The 21,932-nt window shown below is 37.0% G+C and overlaps 2 protein-coding genes across 4 annotated transcripts in view; both read right to left on the bottom strand.

The window, feature by feature from the left end:
• Positions 1 to 132: 132 nt before the first annotated feature.
• RNF7 (ring finger protein 7) lies at positions 133 to 6,575 on the bottom strand. 2 transcript variants are annotated; one of them, XM_075761115.1, is made up of 3 exons: positions 6,236 to 6,575; positions 2,895 to 2,942; positions 133 to 1,434 (listed from the first exon to the last, which is right to left on the bottom strand). In XM_075761115.1, the coding sequence occupies exons 1-3, from the start codon at positions 6,404 to 6,406 to the stop codon at positions 1,378 to 1,380; spliced, it is 276 nt and encodes a 91-aa protein (XP_075617230.1). In that variant the 5' UTR covers positions 6,407 to 6,575; the 3' UTR covers positions 133 to 1,377. The 2 variants fall into 2 exon arrangements, with proteins under 2 accessions (XP_075617230.1, XP_075617229.1); XM_075761114.1 differs by having other exon boundaries at positions 6,229 to 6,471.
• An 11,252-nt stretch (positions 6,576 to 17,827) lies between these two features.
• The window catches only part of RASA2 (RAS p21 protein activator 2), a 50,834-nt gene continuing 46,729 nt past the window's right edge, over positions 17,828 to 21,932 (bottom strand). For both annotated transcript variants that reach the window (XM_075761111.1, XM_075761112.1), the window contains exons 22-24: positions 21,400 to 21,503; positions 20,614 to 20,803; positions 17,828 to 19,729 (exon numbers count right to left, since the gene is read on the bottom strand). In XM_075761111.1, coding sequence (XP_075617226.1) covers positions 19,699 to 19,729; positions 20,614 to 20,803; positions 21,400 to 21,503 — 325 coding nt within the window. In that variant the 3' untranslated portion in view covers positions 17,828 to 19,698. The remainder of the gene's footprint in view (positions 19,730 to 20,613; positions 20,804 to 21,399; positions 21,504 to 21,932) is intronic.

Here is a 21,932-nt window from a genome sequence, read left to right as displayed (position 1 = left end):
GCTTTATACAGGGAAGATAAACCTCTCCATATTTAAAATAAACAGAACTAGATAGAAATACACCTGCTGAGAAATGCATTAATCTTAAACATTTGAGATTATAATTTTGAAGTAAACAACAATATGCATATATTATTGCTTCAATTTCACCCAGGTTTATTAACCATTTTATTAAGCCTGAATTTGTTACAGACTCAAAGCAGTAATTCAACCTACTACATACATTAAAAAAAACCCCACAGTATATGTTCAGATTAATAGTAATTACTTTGCATATTTAAGGAAAAGACAAAGTCAGAGGCAAGCACTTAAATATTTGTAAGGAAAAAAATCATGATTCATATTAAAAAGATGATGTATTGAGCATTTCGACAAAAATGAAACAATCCTTTCTCCCACTTCCAAAACACTGTAACCAATAAAATGATGTTAAAGAAATTTCTATTAACTGAATTTTCATGAAACCATAATTTAACATTTTTCCCTAGATTTAATTAGTACCTGCTTTCCTTGGGATCTTTAAATTATCAATTTTGTTTGCTTTCTATATTAGTCAGCAAACCAGAGAGACTAGTCAACTGATATCAAATATGTGCCTCTATACCACAAGTCTCTGGATTAAAAATACATGTGCTCCATGATCTTTAACAGAAATATAAATTAAAAAATTATTGTGGTTAGATTTCAATACAATGGTTGTAGAAATCATGTACAGAATATAATACTGCAACAGACTGAGAGATCCAACAAAACAAAATTTTCTAAAGTCATAAAGAAAACCTAGATTAGAAATGTTTAGTATAGTGTGATGGAAAAAGCACACAGCAAATGCTTTACACACTATTCGTTTTAGATTTTAAAAAAACAGAATACTTTCTAAAAACCTCACCAATGGTGTTTTGTATACAATATTACTTAGAAAACAATTTCTTTATCCTGACAGTAAACTATGAAGCATTTCAGACTTACAGGTAAGGTCACCCTTTCAAATTAATTTATCTATACAAGAACATTAAACAAACTATATTTAGGGTATAATCTGCACCACCACATTTCTATGCTCTGATTCAGTTAGCACTCAAATACATTTGTTAATGTAGTGTCTCTCTTTTTTCAGTTGTGGAAATATCTGCAGTAAGACTGACCATTGCCTCCTTGTACAGCAAAGAGTATACAACAAATCCACACTGTTCCTGTAGCAGATAAACTAAATACATCATGCCATGATTGACATGTTCCATTCTTTTCTACAAGCACATGGCATAAGACATACACTATTTCAACAAGTTCAACAGAAAAAAACCTTCCAATGTTTTTATTTGCCTATTCTCTGGACTACCCAGTCCTGCTGGCAGAGGGGACAGCGATTATTCTGTTTCACCCACAAGGACATGCAGCAATTATGGAAGGAATGATTGCATTCTCCCCAAACCACTGAAAGAGAAGAAAGAACATGTTCCAGTCACACTCAGCTGTCCAATCAACACCTACAGCAAGGTCCTCACTATCATTCTCATCTGTTTATAACCACTATAAGCTTTAGACACAAAATGGGTCATCACTGAGATTAGATTATTATGGTCATTTTAATGATAGTCAGTTCTCTGTCATCAATCCTTTTATTTATTTCCAATTACGAAAGAAGAAACACAGATATTCTCACCTTCTTGTATAAAGTGACACAGTTTTGTGACTGTATAAACACATTTATCGGTTCTGCCTGGGAAATAAGTGTAACTGTCTAACTTCACTTTATCTTCCCCAGTACCAAAATATAGCCAAAGCACTATTGACTTACTATCACACAACAGCATATCACCAAATTCTCATCTGAGATGCCGTGTTTGAACTTAAATGTATGATATCAAGGAGGCACTTTTGACACAGTATATAGCCTTAAAATAGGATGTTAGACCAGAAGTTATTCACAGGCTATAATTGTTTCAACACTACAAAAAGGGTTACCTATTGTCCATCTACTCCTGAATACTTAGTTACTTTATTTTTTTCCCTTATTAGTTCACATTTTCCTTACTGGAATACAAGGGTACCAATCAAAGGAGTGTTGTAAATTATGCTTTTTTTTTCCTGACAATCTTAAATGGGACACTTAGCAAGCCAAATAAATATATGGGAACAGGAAATTCCTGTTCTCATTAAAACAATCATCAAAACCAACGGTGGATTAAGTTTGAGACAATATACTTCAAAACAGAAAGAACAAGGGTGTGGAAAAGTTTACCACTGGTTTAAAAGTTGATTTGAAGGTTTGAAGCCAATTCTTTGAGACGATTTTCACTATTTCCGATTTAATATATTGGAATTAAGTTAAGATTTGGTTTTGCATATGTTGGTATGCAATTGAAAGTATGTTTATGTTTAAATAACATTATAGCAAACTCAAGTGATTCCACTTTTTCAAATGAAAAGTGAACAAACAAGCAATTGCCTCCACAATGTCTCCATGAAGACTGGGAAGAATAAAGCTTTCTAACCCAGACAAACGTTTATTTCAGAATAGCAGATTTTTATTAGTATTACCATTGTGTTTTCTGGCATACGTGTCAGAAGAGATACAAGTAGCCTTTTCCTACCCACTTCAAAAGCATACATTATCATCTCCTCAGTTATGCTCAGGGTGAGAGAAACTTAAACCTCTCAGCTGCGAATTTGAAGCTGTTTTATTCTACAGGATGTCTGAAGTGAAAACTAATTTTATTAGTGCTTAAAAATAAAGCACAAAGTATTACTAATGTAAAAAGATGACACAATGTAGAGCGAAACATCAGTTTACTTCTGAGCATTAATAAAATCAGTATTCCCTTCAAACTTTAAAATGCACCCCACTGAGAGAAGCTTCAATTGAAAAACAAGCGAATGAAATCACTACATACCAACACAATCTTCTTGTTTGTTTTCAGCTTGACATCTAAGACAGGCATCTAAAAGTAAACAAGAACAAGAATCAATTTGATTCTCAGGATTCCATCTTAAGAATAGGTTTGTCGGAGGAAAATAAAAACTCTAAAACCAATTTACAAAGGTAAAAATCTGAAGTTTTGATGTCTAGTTCAGTGCTTTAAGATTAAACACCCCTCAATTTTAAAACCATACATATGACAATTAAATATGTATCTGAAAGAGATCAGAAGGACTATAAACTGTCCCACAAGTTTTGTTTATTTTCCATTGCTTTGGTATTTTCATAACTTCTGCTGAAAAAAGCCTTCTCCATTTTGTAGCTGTGCAGATTGGGCCAGCAGATTTGTGCCAAGGCACTCAGGCATATTAAGACCAGAGCAAGCACAAAGCCAAACCTAATTACAGGACTTTGTTTTTCAGATGTCAGCATCTCCTTTTAAGGAAATCATTCACAATTTTGGTTTTTTTAGGCTGTACATTTCTCACCACAACCTCCACCTTCTACTACTTTTTATATAGTAGTTTTCCTTAATAAGTACCTGCATGTAATTTTCACAGGAGTCACAGATACATGCAAACATATTGGTCAATTTGATAATATAAATGAGTAGATAAACATGGAACAGTATCTAATTAAATGTAAACATGGAACAGTATCTAATTAAATGTATTTATCATCTTTATGCACTCCAGTCTGTGGCTGTAGGACTAGATGGCAGGTTCAGGACTCAATAAGATACAGGAGTGACAACTTCCAGGTTTACTGCTGCGCTGCACACACATACAGTGGAAAAATGCCTTTGCTGCTGCTTTGCCCCGACGTGGACTGCCATAGAGAGATGTGCACGTACCACACACATGCATGTACCACACACAATAGAGTGTTCAACTATTACGGGAGCAAACACATTTTCATGTTTCAGGTAATAAAAGTGTCCTGCAGGTTGGATCTGGCCTACATATCATTAGTTGAACCATATTTTCCCAGAAGACAGAAACATAACGTGCTACAGGAATTTAGGTATGAGTATTGTTGCTTTCTCTGCCAGATACAGCCAGTACTTCTATTTTAATCTGCCCAGACATTCCTTGTTTTCCTCAGGTAATAAACAACAAAGAGGACAAACTCTGAAATAGTTGCCCTTTCCTCAGATAAAAGTATGGCAGTAAATAAAGCTTCCTGTTGTCTGTTTCTGTAATTTATATTTCCACAGCATTTAAGGGCCAAGCTGCAAGGAAGATTCAGCCAAACTGCTTCATCTTGTATCATGGTACATCGAAGCAAACTGGTCTGGGGTCACCTCAATATTCAGGGCAGTAAGCTGTGGCAGACTCATAGTCGCTATAAAAGCGGTTTTCCTATCCTAGCCCTAGATTTGGAGTTTCAGACAGAGAAGCAGCACAGAGAGCCAAGGAGAGAAATCACTGCAACCATACCAAAGGTAAGCTGTCCCCACTCCTGCATCATAACCCTAAGGGTGTCAGTCTGTGAATGGTTAAGCAAATCTAAGTCAGTGGTGCTGCAATCCTGCCCTTCCCAGCTAACACCTTTTTTTCTTCTTTCCCTTGTGCTTCTGTGATCCTTGAAGACCACATTGGTTCAAGGAGTTAACCAGCAGAAAATTAAGACAGCTAACACTTCCCTCCCTTGCAAAAAAAATCAAGCTAATTTTCAACAAGTGCCAGCTTAAGTCTGGCACTGCCTCCAACCTAAGGTTACTGCAGACACAGTGGCTCTACAGGAGCCAGACCGGGTCTGGCAAGGTCAGCATGAAATTGCTAAACTGAAGTCAGTAAATGATCAAGTTTCACATTCTAACAGTGTGGTTTGTTCTCAAAAAATGGTTACCAGATTTTTCTGCTGGTTTCAGATAAAAAGTACTCCCTTGGTCTAGTTATGAAAAATAATTTTTTTAAAAACTTTTATAAAAGCTCTGGGTAAGATTTTGTTAATTTAAGACTTTTTTAAAGTGCCCTGTAACAGGCTAGCTAGAACAGGGAAATACATTCTTTAAAATTGTGGCAGATGAAGCCAATTTCATGTTTCCAGGGTTGTCTCGGTTCATATAAAGGCAAACAATCTTCAAAATATGCTTATGCAAAAGTTGAATCTCCCATCACTTTGGTCTGGGCTGCATCTTTCTTCTTCTGTACATCTTTATGCCTTTTCTGTTCCACAGAACGTTGTCAGTAAAAACATGTAGGAGAAATGACAGCATTGCGTATTTTGTCTCATTTCTGATTAGATTTGCAGCATCGTGCTTCCTGGACCTACAAAAGCAAGGTGCTCTGGAGAGAATCCTGGGTCATTTGTCCTGCCAAACTGTACCAAGCCGAACTGAGAGGACAGTTGTGCCTAGGATGACTCAGCACAATGGTAAAAATTGGATATAGAGTAGAACAATTTAAAGAATTTTCAAAGATCCAAGATAAACATCGTATTTGTAAAAGATGTCACGAAACAGTAATACCAGTCAACAATGAGGCTGTTTTCAAAGAGATTCTCCAGATTTCAAAACCAGACAAACTAACGCCCTACTTTTCAATGGATTTTTTGGTACATTCACATGTACTAAACTGCACTAGTGATTAGGAGACTTGGGTATAAGTGTTAGAGACTCTGGATTAACAGATTTGAAAAATTAATTTATATCTACATCCACAACTGCTTCTTCAAAAAAACCACCAAAAATACTAACAGCAGCACCACACATCTAGTACTATGGTCAGCTCGGCTGTAACTCAGCACTGGTGAAGTTTGCCAATAGACAAGGAACAGACCCCACGAAGGCGGCACCTTTACAAAGAACAGCGACGGTGGGACAGCAGCCTGCCTCCGGGCCCTCAGCCCGCTTGACAAGCACCGCCTCCCATGCTGACAGACGCAGGGCAGAGGCCCAGCAGGCGCTCCGGCCTCCTCCTCAGGAGGGCGGCCAGGGGAGCGGGGCCCGGCGGGGCAGGGGGGGACGCTCCCCCGACAGGCGTGTGCTGCCCGCGGTGACGGCACGGGCCTGCACTCGCGTGTGGCACCCTCGGGCGCTGCGGCACGGCGATGCCGAGGGCCGCGGGGCTCTCCTCTCTTCCTCAGGAGAAGCCGCGGAGGAGGAAGAGGAGGCGTGGAGGGGGCAGCCCCCCCCTTCTGCCGGAAACCGCGTGTCTCTCCTCAGCCCGCCGTGCGAGGGGAGGAGGGCACGGCGGCAGGGCACCCCTCAGGCCCGCGGCTCGGCGCCGCTGAAACGCCTGCGCCCCCTGCCCCGCAGCGGGGGCGGCGGCCATGGCGGCCGGGGCCTGCCGGCCGGCGCTTACCCATGACCTGCACCCGGCAAATGGCGCAGGTGTCGCACTCTACATCCCAGCTCCACATGGCCACCGCGTTCCACTTCTTCAACGAGAACATCTTGTCGGGGGCGCCCGCCTTGGAGCCCGCAGAACCCGAGTGCGAGTGGGGGGCTCCCGGCTCGTCCCCGTCCTCCACATCGGCCATGGCGGAGGGGCGGGGACGCGGCTCCGGCGGCCGCGGCAGGCGGCAGCGCGGGGCTGCAGCGCCACCCCGCGCCGGCAGCAGGGCAGAAGGCGCGGCCCGCTCGGCCAGCCCGTCCCAGCCGAGAGCGGCGGGCCCGCCGGCCTCGTCCTGCGCGGAGGCCGCGCTGCCGTCGGTAGCGGTCGCGCTCAAGCAGGGTAACCTTTGCGGGCGCTGCCCCCCGGGGCGCGAGCGCTCCACAGCGGGGCGCGGTGAGGGAGAGGTGGCCGCGGTGGCCTGTTGGAGCCGGCCAGCCGCGCTCAGCAACAAGGAAGCTGGGAAAAAAAAAAAAAAAAAATTAAAGGTGGTTATCAGCCCCCCAAGGGGCATTTTCATCAGTCTGCTGTGGGGAGAGCCCCACACTCCCACCAGACAACTGCAAGGAGGGTGCACTAAAGAAAAGGGCGATAGCCATCTGGTCACGGCTTCCTGATGTACTGTTTTTTGTGCCTCATCGTTTCAGCAAAGCGATACAACAATTCAAAATTCATAAGAGGATGCGTGTCCGCCAACACAGGGCAGAGAGCAGACCTGAGGAGCCAGCCCCTGCTCTACCATCACCTCGGGAAGTTGTGGCCACTATGTCATGAAGCGCATGTGGACAGTTTTCTTAACAGGGCCCTGAGGATTAGAGCTGTGGGAGTCTGACCAGGCTGGGTAACCTACAGCACAAGCCTGAGCAATTCCTGAAACTGCCAAATACTCTCCCAGCCCCATCAGCCCACAGCATCATTCACTGACATGGAATCGCAATATTCCTCAACATTAAATTTCTGTATTACTTCTGTTTTTCATTGTTCCTATATTTCATTATATACCCACTATGAAAATTCCTCTTGAATTCCTCTTGTGAAAATACCACAACTCTCCAGTTCTCAAAGTCTACATTCTCTAGTAACTGAAAGCTAAATCTTGTTAGACAGCAGTAATCCTTCATGGAAATGCTCAATTAAATATGGCTACTTTGTAATGTCAGAGTAGGATAGTCTGAATTTACTTGCTAATGTATCAGTTTGAATTTGTGAGGGGACAAAAAAAAAACCGGCAGAAAATAGATAAGAGTTATGAAGCACTAGGGTACTAAAAAGCTAAAAGGGATTTTTAAAGAGGCTGACTATATTAAAAATAAAATATTTACATATACAACTACATACATCTTAAAAAGTGGAACTTCAAAGTGTGGATAAGAACAAAGCTAAACAATATACATCATTATTTTAAAAGATAATAGAAACTTGCTTTTCTTTTCTAATCTTTATCCAAATAAAAGTATACAAAAATGGCTTTTCCAATATAGTGTCCTGTCTCTTTAAGCCTGCTTTAAGATAACTTTGTTAAATAATGTTGATATTCATGTACAAATTAAACTTTAAAGATACAATATGATATTTAAAGCTAGGACGAACAAATTAACAGAGGTTGTAAGAGCTAAAGTTAGAAACACTCCACTTTTCTCCTCCTTTTATCAAGACTTACCAGTATTTCATCTCCCCAAAAGTTCTCCTAACACATCACCAAATAGATCAACTACATTCAGAGTACCTGACTGTGCCCAACAAATAATTTTCTTGGCAGCTTTAGATATATATGCTGCAATTATTTTTACATGTAGTCTAAGGCATTTCTATGGAGGTATACCCTAAAAAATTAACATATCCTGTCATACACCTTGAACAGGAAGGATCAACAAGGCACTACAGATATGCATAGACCACTCTGGTTCACCTTCACTTATCCACAAAGCAAAAAGCTAAAGGCAAAAGTCTTCTCTAGCCCTTGGATCTGACCCTTCTACATGCACACATTTCCCCCCCCCCCCCCGCCTTTAATTTCTGATTAATTCACTGCAACTTATCAAGTCTCTGATCACACTGCAGAAATCTCAATATATCCACATTGGTTTTGGTGGTTGGGGTGACCTTTGAGTATCAGTTTGCAAAGCCAAATGACTCCAATCACACTTACTACGCTGCTTGAGGCAAGATCTTAAATGTGAGTCAGTTCCTACTTGTACCGTAGAAAAATCAGTTGATTCTCTATTCATTAACTCACTATTAGAAAAGTCATACCAACTAGAGTACTTATCTTCCCTGTTCTGTATTAGGACCAATCCAGTTCTGGATCTACATCAGATTGTGGTGCTAAGCTTTAAGATCTAGGCTGGATTACTGCTTACTAACTTGAAATTGTTTCTCTCCCTATCACTGTAAAAAAAATAATCGTGCTCAGCAGAAATGCTGGTGAGTTGAGGTTTCAAAATACTAGTTTCCTGTTTTTGCCAACTTTCATTCAATAACAATTGCTGCTGATTGTCACAGCTGGGTTACATATTATTATAAAGGCCCAGGAATAATGATGTGTATGTAAGAATATGGTATAAATAAGAGTAGATACTGGTTTGATACTCTAAACAAAGTTATTTTCTGCTTGCCTGGTACAGTAGACAACAGCAGAGTTCAAGTTGCTGAGAAGGAAAGCAGCTCCAAGTCATTCTGTGGACCACATATCAATCTCAGAATGAATTACTGCTAGCGTAGAAAAGGAGTGCGCAGTGCATCCATTCAGCTTTGCAAATGCTGTAGAGTAATAAAAAGTGTGAATAGAAATAAAAACTTTTCTTATGTAATCAGATATTTTTAAAGCCAAGGAAGACTATGCAAGATTTTTGAGTGCATTTATGTATTTTTAAAACATTTTTTAAACAGGACACCTAGCAGGTGTCAAACTGACATTCTCACGAAGGATGTTCTCTACATACAGAGAGCACTATGAGCAGTTGTAGTGCAAGTTTCTCCAGCTGCGAATCACAGCGTCACCTGAACGGACTGCACTGCCTTCACTAAGGCGAGAGGATGACCAAATCCTCCTGGAATTCCAACTCTTTACATGTTTCCTAAGACTGCTCGGAGTAAGCCGCACACTTTGCCAGTGGCTTGCATGTTGTGCACCTTGGCCACAAAAATCTAGCCTTTGGTAATAAAGTAAAAAATAAAAATAGCTCAATCACTTTAATTATATTGATCTTAAAGACCTTCTGGTTCTACATTAATCACCTATCAGTTAAGAAGGACCTATAATTTCCTTGAAAATGCTATGAAACAACAGATGAATAAGATCTTCTGCTTTTACCTTGGCTGATCCACACTTCCTCAATCCACATTGTCCAATTCCCAAACTCACAGAAGTCAGCCATGGAAGAAACAACTGCTGTCTTGATGTCACAGAGAGTCTGGTTTGGCCAGTGTTGAGAGATCTATAAACTCAGAGGACCCACCATATGTGGCTGGTGTGATGCTAATACCACCATTATGCTAATACAGTGGGGTGTGATGATAACATGGACTATAACATATATACTAAAAAAATCCCTGAACACTATTTCCCAATCAGAAAGAAATGTTACATAATTAAACTACAATGAAAATATTTAGATGTAAAGTTGCTTTGGTTTTCCTTACTGTGGATATATCTTACCAATAGGTGTCTCTCAATAGGTTCTCAACAGCTATCAGAGAAAACTTGAAAAGATCAATGATATAAAGTTGAACTAACTACTTTCTAGTCATAAATTTGTCATTAACTTTGATAATTCAGTCCTTTGTAACTTATCATATTCTTTTTTCTCCTTTTTTTTTTTAAACCATCATGGCACTTCTGAATCTGAATTACTAGGACTAGGCAGAAAAGTTTAAAATTAAAACTGCTTTTTGTAAAACCTGAAAAGAAAATGTATACATAATTTTCCTTTGATAATACATTGTATTTTTATACCTTTTGCATGGATGCTTAAATTTTGAATCTATCTGTTCCTAAAGTAAAAAAACCCTATAAAAATCTGAAGTTTAAGCATATTTAATTTCTGCTATGTAAAATGTCAACTGCCTCTAAATAAAGATTTTTTAAAAGTTGTAGTCACTTTTTTTTGTTTTTAAATTTACACATTTGCCTCGTGATCTCTAATTTTTCCTAGCAGGGATTAGATGGAAACTAGATGCAATTCTCTTCAGTTCTAAGAGCAAGCTATGACAGATTATGTTTGGTTGCTGTCAAAATGTCATACATTTGCTGTACACTTTGCAAATGCAAATATAAAACACACTGATTTCAATAATTTGGTAATGCTAGTTTTAACCTGTAACCATGCCCTGAACTTAATCGCTTCATGATGGTATAAAGCAGTTTTTCCTGCACAACTGGGAGGGAGACAGCAAAACAAGTGATTCAAGTATATAGGAACTGCTCTGGATGCCTATGGATAGAAAAAAGTCAGTAAAGTATGAAACATGGTCATTAAAACAATTATGATTCCTTCCTTTAGTCTACCCTCCTCACCTCCTCACATAAGGAGCCATCAGGCAGAAGAAGCTCCTTTGCTGAACACATCAGTTCAAACAAGATGCAGCTCTGCATTTATTCCAAAAGATCAGGATATCCTTTGATAGAAGAGAGATTGCCAACATGAAACGCTGTTTTCAGTATTAGGATGAAAGAAATGTTTTGAAAACTAAATTTTTCAAAATAGAACGGAGGTAACTTGATTTGGTACACCCTTGCTTGCTTTGTCTTGTTTACTCTTAAAACTAAAACTTGTGGTTTTTACTGTGCAGTGCCAGAACTTCCATTGGCAGTGGAAGTGGCACAGCAAACACAATACAGGTACCTTTAACTCTGTCCATATTGCTTTATAGAAATAAAATAATAGTTTTCCAACTACTGATTATTTTCTTGGCTATTTTATCAGCTAAAGAGCTGTATAAAAAATTTCAAGCTGTTTTGGAGAAATAATATCCTGGGCACTCTAGAATTTGTGTTCCCTACACACACATGACATTCAGGAGGTCAGACATGGGAGAGTGGCACAAAATACGGTAACTCTTTCAGTGAGATTTCCTTATGTATCTTGTCCCTGTTTTTAACTGTAAACAAAACCTCATTATTTCAGATTGGGCAGGGAAGACTGGCATTTGATTATGTCATTCAGACTTTACTGAAAATGTTCCAAATTGAACATCTAAATACAGGAACTTGAACTAAGTTACTTTCAGCCCATCAAGTGATAGAATTACAGCTGCTCAGTCAATTCTGTGCTATAGAACGGGGAAAAAACCAACTTGTTTGGCAACTGTGAATGGAAACGTCCATAATAGTAGGTATGCAGTGGAATTATGGATGCAGTGTAATTCATCAAGAATTGATTCTGGATTCTGATTGCCTCCATGTCAAATAATACTCATTCAAACCTCCGAGTGTTTGACACCCAACTTATGTAACCGCCATAATAGTTTTCTTTTCATACTCCTAATCCCATTTCAAATGAATATACAGATGCATCTTCACTGTGTAAGAAAAATTTTCTCTGTGCACCTTTTTAAACTCTGAATATTGCACAGGCAGTGGTTTGGAAGCATGTACAATGCCCTTCGTAGATTTTCATTAATCTTTTGAAAATGGAGATGTCTGGAAATGACCTGACTTTTGTTCTTTTTCTCTTTCTTCTTTCCTCTTACAACTTTGAGATTTTTGTTGTTTTCTCCACAGCTTGCTTACTCTGAAACATAGAATTGAAGAATATTTTTCCTAATAACAAAACTGTTATGGAAGTGTCAGTTTTATGATAATGCAAAGAACAGTTATGTAAGTATGTGTGTATCTTGGCCAACTAATGCACGTGCTGGATTGTATTACTACACTTACTGTTTGTTCTGTCAATAGACTAACATATATCAGAACACTTTAGTACTGTGTCAATTTATCTGCCAAACAAAAGAATTTAAGCATAGTTCTGTGCCAAAACTATTTCCTAAACTTTGGATTATCTATGCCTCTCCATGCCAATTAATGGCCAGTACTAATAACACTGTTGTGGTGATAGCTGAGACCTCGGTAAGGTCAGGCAGTGGGGCTGCAATAGAGGAAGATGCCACAGGAAACATCAGCACACTAGCTATCACCTGTGACAAAATCATCTGTAGTAATTCTTAAGGTTTTACCCAAGCCACCTGATGCAATTGCAAATGGAAAATGGACTTCAATGTTAACATGTACAGTTTCTGTGAAAAAGAAGCATGAACAAGTATCCAGAAATAAAAAAGAAACCAGAACAGGAATTAGGGAAACATACTGCCATTTGTAGAATAAATTGTGTACCACTTTTACACTGGGAGGATCTCACTGGAAGTGAGACTGGAGTGAAGAAATCGCAGAAATATATTGCTACCCAGAGTAGCAAATGGAGTTTAAAAAAAGTACATCCCCACCATCTTCCCTATATTGTCACATACATATGTGATTTGGCCTGAACTTTATAGAAAGTCCAGGAATGAGTTCAAAAACAGAAGTACCAGTAATTCAGATTCTTAAATGCATTGTGTATTACTCATTAAGTGAAACAAATGGACATCATGACACCTAACATATAGAAGGGAAATATTTAAAGGTTTTTTTAAAAAAAAAAAGTTAATGACTTTTACATGGGAACCTTTCTGCTTTAATGAGAAATCCCTGTCTACAAGAGACTAAATAGCTCCTGACTTTGCTGATCTGCTTTAATTAAGTCTAAACTCTTGGAACTTCTCCATTCTTCATATAACTCCCAGGCTCATCCACCTCTCCTTTGGAAGCAGAGCTTTAAAGCAAATGACACAAAGACCCCAGAGTACTTTCTCAAATTCTACCCTAGGTTTTTGTTTGCTAATTGTTTTACTCTAGAGAGTAAAACTCAGCTATTACTATTCCTCCTGGACAGTGTGGATTTTTAAGTTAAAAGCTTGTCTCGTATTCCATACAGTTTTAAAAAAATTAACTGTGAGGACAAAATTATGCATATTTTAACTGAGGTTAGCTGTTTGAGAATGGAACTGCATTCTGAATTGAAAACTGAAACCCAAGTATGTTATTTTGCTGTTATGAGGGGGCACGCCTCCCATCTATTTTGCAATATCGACACTTCCTATAAATTCATGAAGCAGTGTAGTTTGTCATAATATTTTTAAGATCCCACTGATATTTGGATCCTGCCTAGTATCAGGATAGGCCCCATGAGCCAGTTAGCAAATCCTACCCTCCAATCCAACACTCCCCACCCCTCCCCCCCAAAAAAAAACCCCAACCAAAAAGCAGAAACACCAGCAAGAGAAGCTGCATAGAAACTTGCCCTATGGAAACTCCCTTTACTCACATGTAAGTTACCGGAAGGTATTGCATAGGCGAAGGTTACCCTCTCATCATTTACACTTGCAGACATTATATCCTGTGTACCATGTCACTCAACACATTTTTTAACTTTGACCCACCTTTCTACTTTTAGATTTTGGTCAAGTTCATGCCAGAATATATGCATGTACAATTCAAGTATATACATAAATAATTGAAAACCCCACAAAACCAAAACCACTTAAGTGTCACAACATGACAGAATGCTGTGACAGGGAAGTTCGACAGGAATCTGAATGAACTACTCAGGAGGAAGCTATGTGAATTATTTTGGTTGTTACAGACATCATTGTATGTTTTGTGTTTAGAAAAGATCTTTTATAGAGTTTTTCAGCAGTACTAGAATTCATTCTTGTATTTTTCCATTTGGACAGCTTGATGCTTATTTAACATCTCATATCTAGGACTAGGATTATTCCTGTTTTGATTTTAAGATACTTGTAAAATCCATCAGGTAATCTGTAACATGTTTGGTCTAATTAATACCAGGGTGAATCAGCAATATTAAGAGAAAAGGTGCAAAGGAAAGGTACAGGACCAAATACAATTTGTGAGGTAAATTATAAACTATATTGCATCATTATCATACAGAGAAAATGCTTGTACAAACCTCTCAGCTTACACTGTCACCCTCTGGGGTGTCAGTTCATGACTCGAGATGATTAAAATGACCAAATATTGACAAAGTGTTTTGCCTGCATCTGGCACCATTTAAATACTTTTTAGTTACAGAAACTGCAGGGAAGTACTCCTCCTCCTTGTACTTAAAATTAGCATTGCTACACAATACATAGCACCTTGCCAAATGTGGAAACACTGAATTGTACATACTTACCCTTCTTTCATTAAGTACTTTAAAGGTCTATGGATGAAAGATGCAACATAAATACATAAATGTCAGGTCTGAGCATTATTGTAGATCACTTGATTTTTATAACGGAGTTTCCTTCTTACTAATTTTATCTCTGTCACCTGCTTTTTGCCATCTGATAAAGGCTTGTTTCTGCATCCCCTAGCAACAATGTCACCGTGTCCAGGAAAAGGGAAGGCTGAGCAGGCGGTGTTAAATCCGGTGGAGCTCCCACCCCTAAGCTTCTCAGCTGGCTACTGAAGTAACCCTTCAGTAGGTACAGTGTCTGCTGGCTGATGTAGGAGTAAAACTCTGCATGAACACAAGTCTGGCTGGCTTTGAAGCTTTCTGTTACTATATATACACACATGTCCCTCAAAACATCATCTTCTCTCTCTGCTACCTGACACAGTGGAGTTTATCACTGAAACACCAACCTGGAGTAAAGCACGGGATACCTTCCATTTTTTGAGAAACGAAAGCCAAAATCTTTTGCTCAACTATTTCAGAGGGACCAGGTAAGAGACTTTTACCTTTAAGTCTTGAATTCAAGTCACACAGTAGATTTACTTTGGCTGTTCTATGAATTCTCTCAGCTTTGTAGGAAAAATGACCAAAAATAGAGAATAAAAGTGGAGAACAAAATCACAACCCCTTAAAGCAAACTAAGTTGTCTGACAGGATTTAAAAAAATCCATATAAGTAATGTTTCTAAAATGGGAATAAAGATTTATATCGTCTTTTTGGTGAAACTGTGAACTAGACTTTATATAAACTGCCACAGCATTTGCAATAGTAATTATGCTAAAATAATTATGACCTGAAACAGCTGAAAATCTCGGTTGTACAATTTTATGGAACATTGTATTAAGTAAAATATATTGATAAATTTTGTTATTTTCCATAAACATTTATTAATGTAAAGAATATTTTAAAAGCAATTCAGCAAGGTTGTCTAATCGATTTTGTTTAAAAAAACCAAAAACAACCAACTATTCTTAGAAAGCATATACATTTCCTGAACACTGCAGCCACTGGATCTTTTTAAACCTTATTCTGACTGTAAAGCAACTGATTATCAAATTTTTGTCCCTGATTTAGGTAAAGTGACCTTTTATACTTGTATATTTAAACTAAGTAATTTAGCTAAATTGCAGTCTATATTTCCAGTTCTTATAGCTCTACTTTAAAACTCTGAGGTTTTTTTGTTTTAAACAGCTGCTTATATTGCTGCATCTCAGGAACAGACAAAGCATTCCAGCAGCAGTCTCACCACAGCCGAACGCAGTAACACTGATATAGCCTCCTTACTGCTATGAAAGGATTCTGGTTTATTTATTCTGCATAAATCATACACACTTTAGTTAAATATGCCTCTCTAACTATTTGTAAGAACCGTAAGTAAATAGCATGCATTTGTCCATTCTACTGGAAGTTACTCTTACTTATTACTGGGAGCTGCTGCTTCTTGGCCTAATTTTCATTCCATATGCATGCTCTAACAACAGTACTGAACCAGTCCTTATCACATGTGTGTAACTGTTGCAAACTTTGTACTTTAAAATACATACAAATGAGTAGAAATCAAAGATGTCTTGTAAACACTTAATTTTCCATATATTATTGATTGTTTACTATAGTCTATAGGTAGACTATATGAAGATAAATATATATGCTAACCTATATATAGGCTATGCATTTTCTCACTCTAGTTATCTGCATGTAATGATGGGGGACAAAGATGTCTAGAACTGTGTGAGAAACTAGCACACTGATTTTCAAGGAATCCAGACTCCTAGGAAAAACCTTCTTGCTGCCACAGCCTTATGCATCTATGACTGCTAGCCTAGCCCAGAATTTGCAAGTGTGATCAGCACAGAAGCTACACAGAAATGCCCTTTTCATGTTGTGGTTTAGAGGAAACTCAGCTTAATGGAACAGTTAGAGAAGGTAGCCTACTAGCAATGAAAAGAATACACCACTCTGCTATAATCATCACAGATTCCTTACAAAAAAAAATTTCCATGTCCACAGATAAAAATTCCTCCTGTACCTCCAACTTAATCTTTAACTTCCTCTGCTTTCTGATCTCTGCAAATGAATGCAATGACCACTCAGACTGGGCCTTAATACAGCTTACCTCTGAATTAATCAAAATTAATTCCAAAATGGCTGGAAGGTTTGCATTGTAACTCCTAATTGCAATAAAGGTCAGCTCTCTATACAAGGAAACAAAACATCTCAAGACATTAAAACATGCTTGTACAAAGTTATCTTATAAAAAATGCCCATAAAGCATAGGAGGGAAGAGCAGGTGGCAAAAAAGGGCCCAGATTACATAAAGAAGAAAGACGACTGACAAAAGTAAAGACTATTTTCTCCATATGCAATATATTTAAAATAGGTCTAGACAAATTATACAGCTGGCACTGGTAGACAGGATGGGTAATGAAAGACAAATCACTAAGAGAAAAAAAATTAGTGATAACACTAGTAACATAGTTCTAAATATCCTTCAATGCATCAGTCATTGCAAACATTTTAAAAACTGTCAAATTACTAAGGCTTCTATGCATGCTGTTACGCTAAATGATTAACTATCACTTCTCTCTCCAACCATCAATCTTAGAATGTAACACTGTTGTAGATGACCATGCAAGATGCCTCAACTCAATTTTGTTTTTTTCCTGTCAACTAATCTCTTTATATCTGACTCCTGTATGTAAACCCCCATTAATTCAGTCTTCACATAAATGCTAACATTTTAAAAAGCCAGGCCTCACAATAAACAGTGTTATCTCAAGGTTGTTGTAATTTATTTGCAAGTTATTCTCAAGCAATGTTATAAAACATTTTAATGTCTTGATAAGAAAATAAAATTTAAATAAAAATACATTCAACAATACATCATCATAATACAAATTAAAACTAATGATAATTTACAATCCTAACAGAACTAATTACTGAATAACATCATCTGTCTAGACTAATCAAAATGAAGGCAACTTTTATTATTAATCATCCTACTTGTACCTCATTAAATTCTAGAACATCTACTGCATTTTAAAACATTATAAAATGAGAAATCAAATCTTAATGGTCACAAATATTCAATGGCCTTTGTTTTTTTCCTAGATATCCCAGTACCAAAGCAAAAAAAAAAGTGCATATTTTTAAAAAAATGTTGCAGGAGTATACAATTTAATTTTTCATAAATTTCACTTTGAAAACAACAGAAAATGGCTCCAAGGAACAGACACTTTGCCACAGGGTTAATCCACACACAGCAAAACCTAACTTTGACACTCAACTACATTCAACTTTGTTTAATGGCAGCTTTTTATTAATGGCAATTAATCAGACACACTTCACCTTGGCAAAACACATTTCTTGGCATTATTATATTCCCCCCCCCCCCCCAATTTAATCTGTTGGCAAATAAAAGTCCCTTCGAATACATCAAATGTGTAAAAAAGAAAAAGGCAAAAAACAGTTGAGGTGATTAAATGATTGTGACATTGCAGATACTAGTACTGAATCTCAGATATTCTAAAATAGTTTGTCTAGTATTAAACCAAATAGTTATTCTAACAAGTTACAGTCATTGCAAAAGAGATTTCAATCCTGTCTTGCCAACTTGCTTCTATTACAGAAAGCCTCCCTATAACAGTAAAATAAATGTATAGTAATTTAAACAGCTTACAGTTTCAAGCATTGTGGATTTCTATTCTATTTGTAAATTACATTCCTAATTAATTTGGCCAAATCACGATTGTAAAAAAAAAACCAAAAACAACCAAACCCAAAAAATACCCAACAACAACAAAAGATCCCACAGCAAACGCTCCAAAAATAAAAGTACCACGTATAGTTACTATTAAAAATAGTATTCCAAGGAGTACCATTATATTTAATACTGATGAAGCAAAGTTGCCACAGTAATGCCTTTGCTTCTTCCTGGTTATATACATACATGTTCTTTCAGCATAAACCTAACTTCTCAGGTCAAGTGATCAAAAATTAATCTTACTAAAGTCAAGAATGCCAGTTTAAAATTGTGTTAAGTGGCAAATACAAATGCATGTAACTAAAGATATAAAAATATTCACTGAAGCATTGCTTAAAGACAAAACAATGTTGATCATTCAACTGATCGTAACAAGCAGATACTACAAAGTATCTAAAAATAATCTGGGAATAGTCCAGATATCTAAAGTGCTTTGAGTGATTATAATAGAGATTATTTTATTAGATTTGTAGTCAGAAGGTGAGCTGGACCTAGTTATTACTTTTTATTAAAAAAAAAAAGAAATAAAATCATACATGGGATGATGTAAATTGATCAGTACTTAACCACAATCTGTTCACATTTAATTTTTTCTGTCTGTAGCCGAACTTATTTAAAAAGAATGTGGCTACCCTGCATTTTCTTTTTAGATTAAGAAAAAATATGTACCTTAAAAATTCCTAAAGAAAATAGATAGTGGTCTAATGTCACTCCATATATTACTCACCCCAAATGTAAACAAGAGGTATAACATAAGTTCCCTGATTTCTTCTTCTTTAGTACTTAAAAACATAACTAACACTGGTTTCTGCTGTCCAGATTATTTGCAGCATACTGCATGATTTTGTAAGACTTCAGTTGTAGACAAATCAAGTCCTGACAACACCTAATACAAGAAAAAAAGTCAAATGAATTGAGTGTGAAGGTTCAGATCTTTTCCATGTCATAGTATCTTGGGATTTCTATTTCAAGATCTGTATCAGCAGGGCAGGCACTCGTGGTAAACTCATGCAAGTTTGCAGTGTATGTTTTGAGAGATGTAATCCAACCAAAAAATCCCCTGTGGATTTTCTTCCATTAAAAAGCTTATTTGTTTAGAAAGTTCTTTCCAATAAGACAACAATGGCAAAACAACATTTAGATTTATTCACATCTGTTACTTCAAGAACCTGCAAATTCCAAGTTCTTCAGCAAAATGAGAATAAACCTTAAGACCAGATTTCCAAGTAGATATTTTTCTATTAAATATTAAATAGATTGTCAACACAACTAGCATTTATGTTCATTCTTAAATACTTTGTAAAAACGCATACAATGAATTTAAAAAAACAAACAAATAAAAAACCAAAACACTCAAGAACATTTCCAGTTTCTTTTTTCATCCAGGTCTGCCACAGTTTGTTTTGGTTAGGAAACTTTTCCAACAATTGGATTTTCTCTGGAAGAAATAAAATATTATAAGTAAATATTTTTAAGGTTAATATTTGCTTTCTAGTTATCATTATATAATTAATTTCTTAAGAAAACCTTTTCTTTTTTGCATAATTTCTACAACTACTTGTGAAATTTCACGATTTGCAGAAAACCTCATGTACTTTCATGAGACATCTCTAAATCAAAGTCAACTTTTCTAAACTACCGGGGTCAAATACTAAACTAGGCAAACCAAATCAGGGTTTGAGCATTCTTTTTTTCTGGTGAACCAAGCCTAATTGATGCAAAGAAGAAATGAGAAAACTTGCCAGTGGTGTTCCATAGATATTAGCCAGGACTGAAGAGAATTGAAAGAATCTGCTCTGAACAACAATGTACTCCAAAGAACAGATTTTTTTTTTTTAACTTCATCAGAAATAGTATTTATCATTGAATATGGCAAGTGAATTACAAACAGTAAATATACTGCATGACATATGTCTCTGCAGTATGATTTTTACAGCTTTCTGTAACTTGGTATTGTAATTATTTCTTAACTGAAATTTGAAATTTGGGGAAAAAAAGGAGGTAGGCAGACAGTTAGGGAAAAATTTTATGTGCACTTCAGATGTTAAGTGGCAAGGAAACAAGAGAGTCATTGCACCCGCTTATGGGGATCTCTACAGGAACACAGATGTATCCCACACCAGAGGAACTTCTTGTATCTTCTATAAACTGGTGAAAAGCTGCATTACTGCAAGTGATGTACCTTATTTTCTCCATGTTTTTGTGTTGTCTAAATCTACCTTTTGCTTAATTATCTCTACCCCAACAAGCGTGGCCTTGTTCTGTGATTTTTTTTTTTAAAAGTACACATTTATGTATGTCAAAATTACTTAAGATACTTACTCACTACCATATTTAGCACTAGATGATCTCTTCTTTCGGTATTTTTCATGTGATTCATTCAGCTTCTCTACAATATCTATTATCTGTTTAAGTGTATGAAAAGTTGCTACAGAATCTTCAATTGTGAAGTTAGAATAATCATCTGGCTCTTTCCGTGGACCTTGATAGACTGCTATACTTCCGCAAGCCTCTACAAAAATGACCACAATTATCCCAATTAGAATTTTGATTATTAAAAAACAGATCTAACTCTTACATAAATAGTGATTCTGAAATTCTGAAATGTAAAGTTACTCTAGCTTATACATAAAATGGCTTAAGACAAAAGCAGGGGACAGTATCACCTAGATGTATTTACAGTTCTGCGGCTTATTCTCTGCTGGTTGTATTCAGCATCTTGATCACCAAGCTCTCTCCTGTTCACATTGACAGAAGACCAATGCTTTCTTGCAATTCAACCATGTTCAATAGAATTCACTCCATAGTCAAGAAAAGGAGAGCAAAAACAGAAGAGCAACTGGCTATAGTTGCAGTCTCTCTGTTTAGACTATTCAAGATATGTCATATATGCAAATTCAATTGGAAAACTGTGCATGTCTGATGTCTACTGTAAAGAAATGACTGAAGAATGTCTGATACCAGACTGCTAAGACAACAAAAATATAATCCGTGTCTCTACTGCCTGTTATTTTCAAGTAAACTGTTAAGACATCAAACTGGTGTTATGGGCCTAAAGAATCAGAGATTAATAATACCAGTATAACTTCTGAATTACTATTTGAGTACCTTCCAACTTCTGTAGTTTAGACATATTGATAGTGAAAAGTGAGTAAATTCTTTCTGTCTCTCTGTCTCCATCAATCTCAATCTGAGTATCAGCAGGAACATCTCTAGAAGGTGGAAAAAAAAAGATGGGTAGTCAATATAAGTCATTCTTGAAAGGTTTGAAAGTAAAAATTGATTCTGCTTCAATATACTTAGCCTTTTAATATGTCTATCATTCTCAGGCAGCTTCACAATTGTTAAAGAAAAATATTTTGAAAATATCAAAATAAGGTTAATTGTTATTGAATGACAGTTAAAACACTTCTTTTAAAATCCATTATACTTGAAAAGTAACCAGAAGGAGAAAAACCACCAAAAGTTATTTAGTAATGGGAATCTTTTGAACTGTTGAGAAACCTACTAAGAATTAACTGAGTAACACAGGAAAAGTATTATATATACTTTCAGAAAGTTATCTTGTAGGACTTACACTGAATTTTAGAGGACTAAGATCTTTAGTCTGTAATTTATGCAACCTATCCAGTTGAGGATAA

The sequence above is a fragment of the Balearica regulorum genome, chromosome 9 (assembly GCF_011004875.1).
Source record: "Balearica regulorum gibbericeps isolate bBalReg1 chromosome 9, bBalReg1.pri, whole genome shotgun sequence".
NCBI lineage: Eukaryota > Metazoa > Chordata > Aves > Gruiformes > Gruidae > Balearica > Balearica regulorum.
This window is presented reverse-complemented; position numbering and strand designations above follow the sequence as displayed.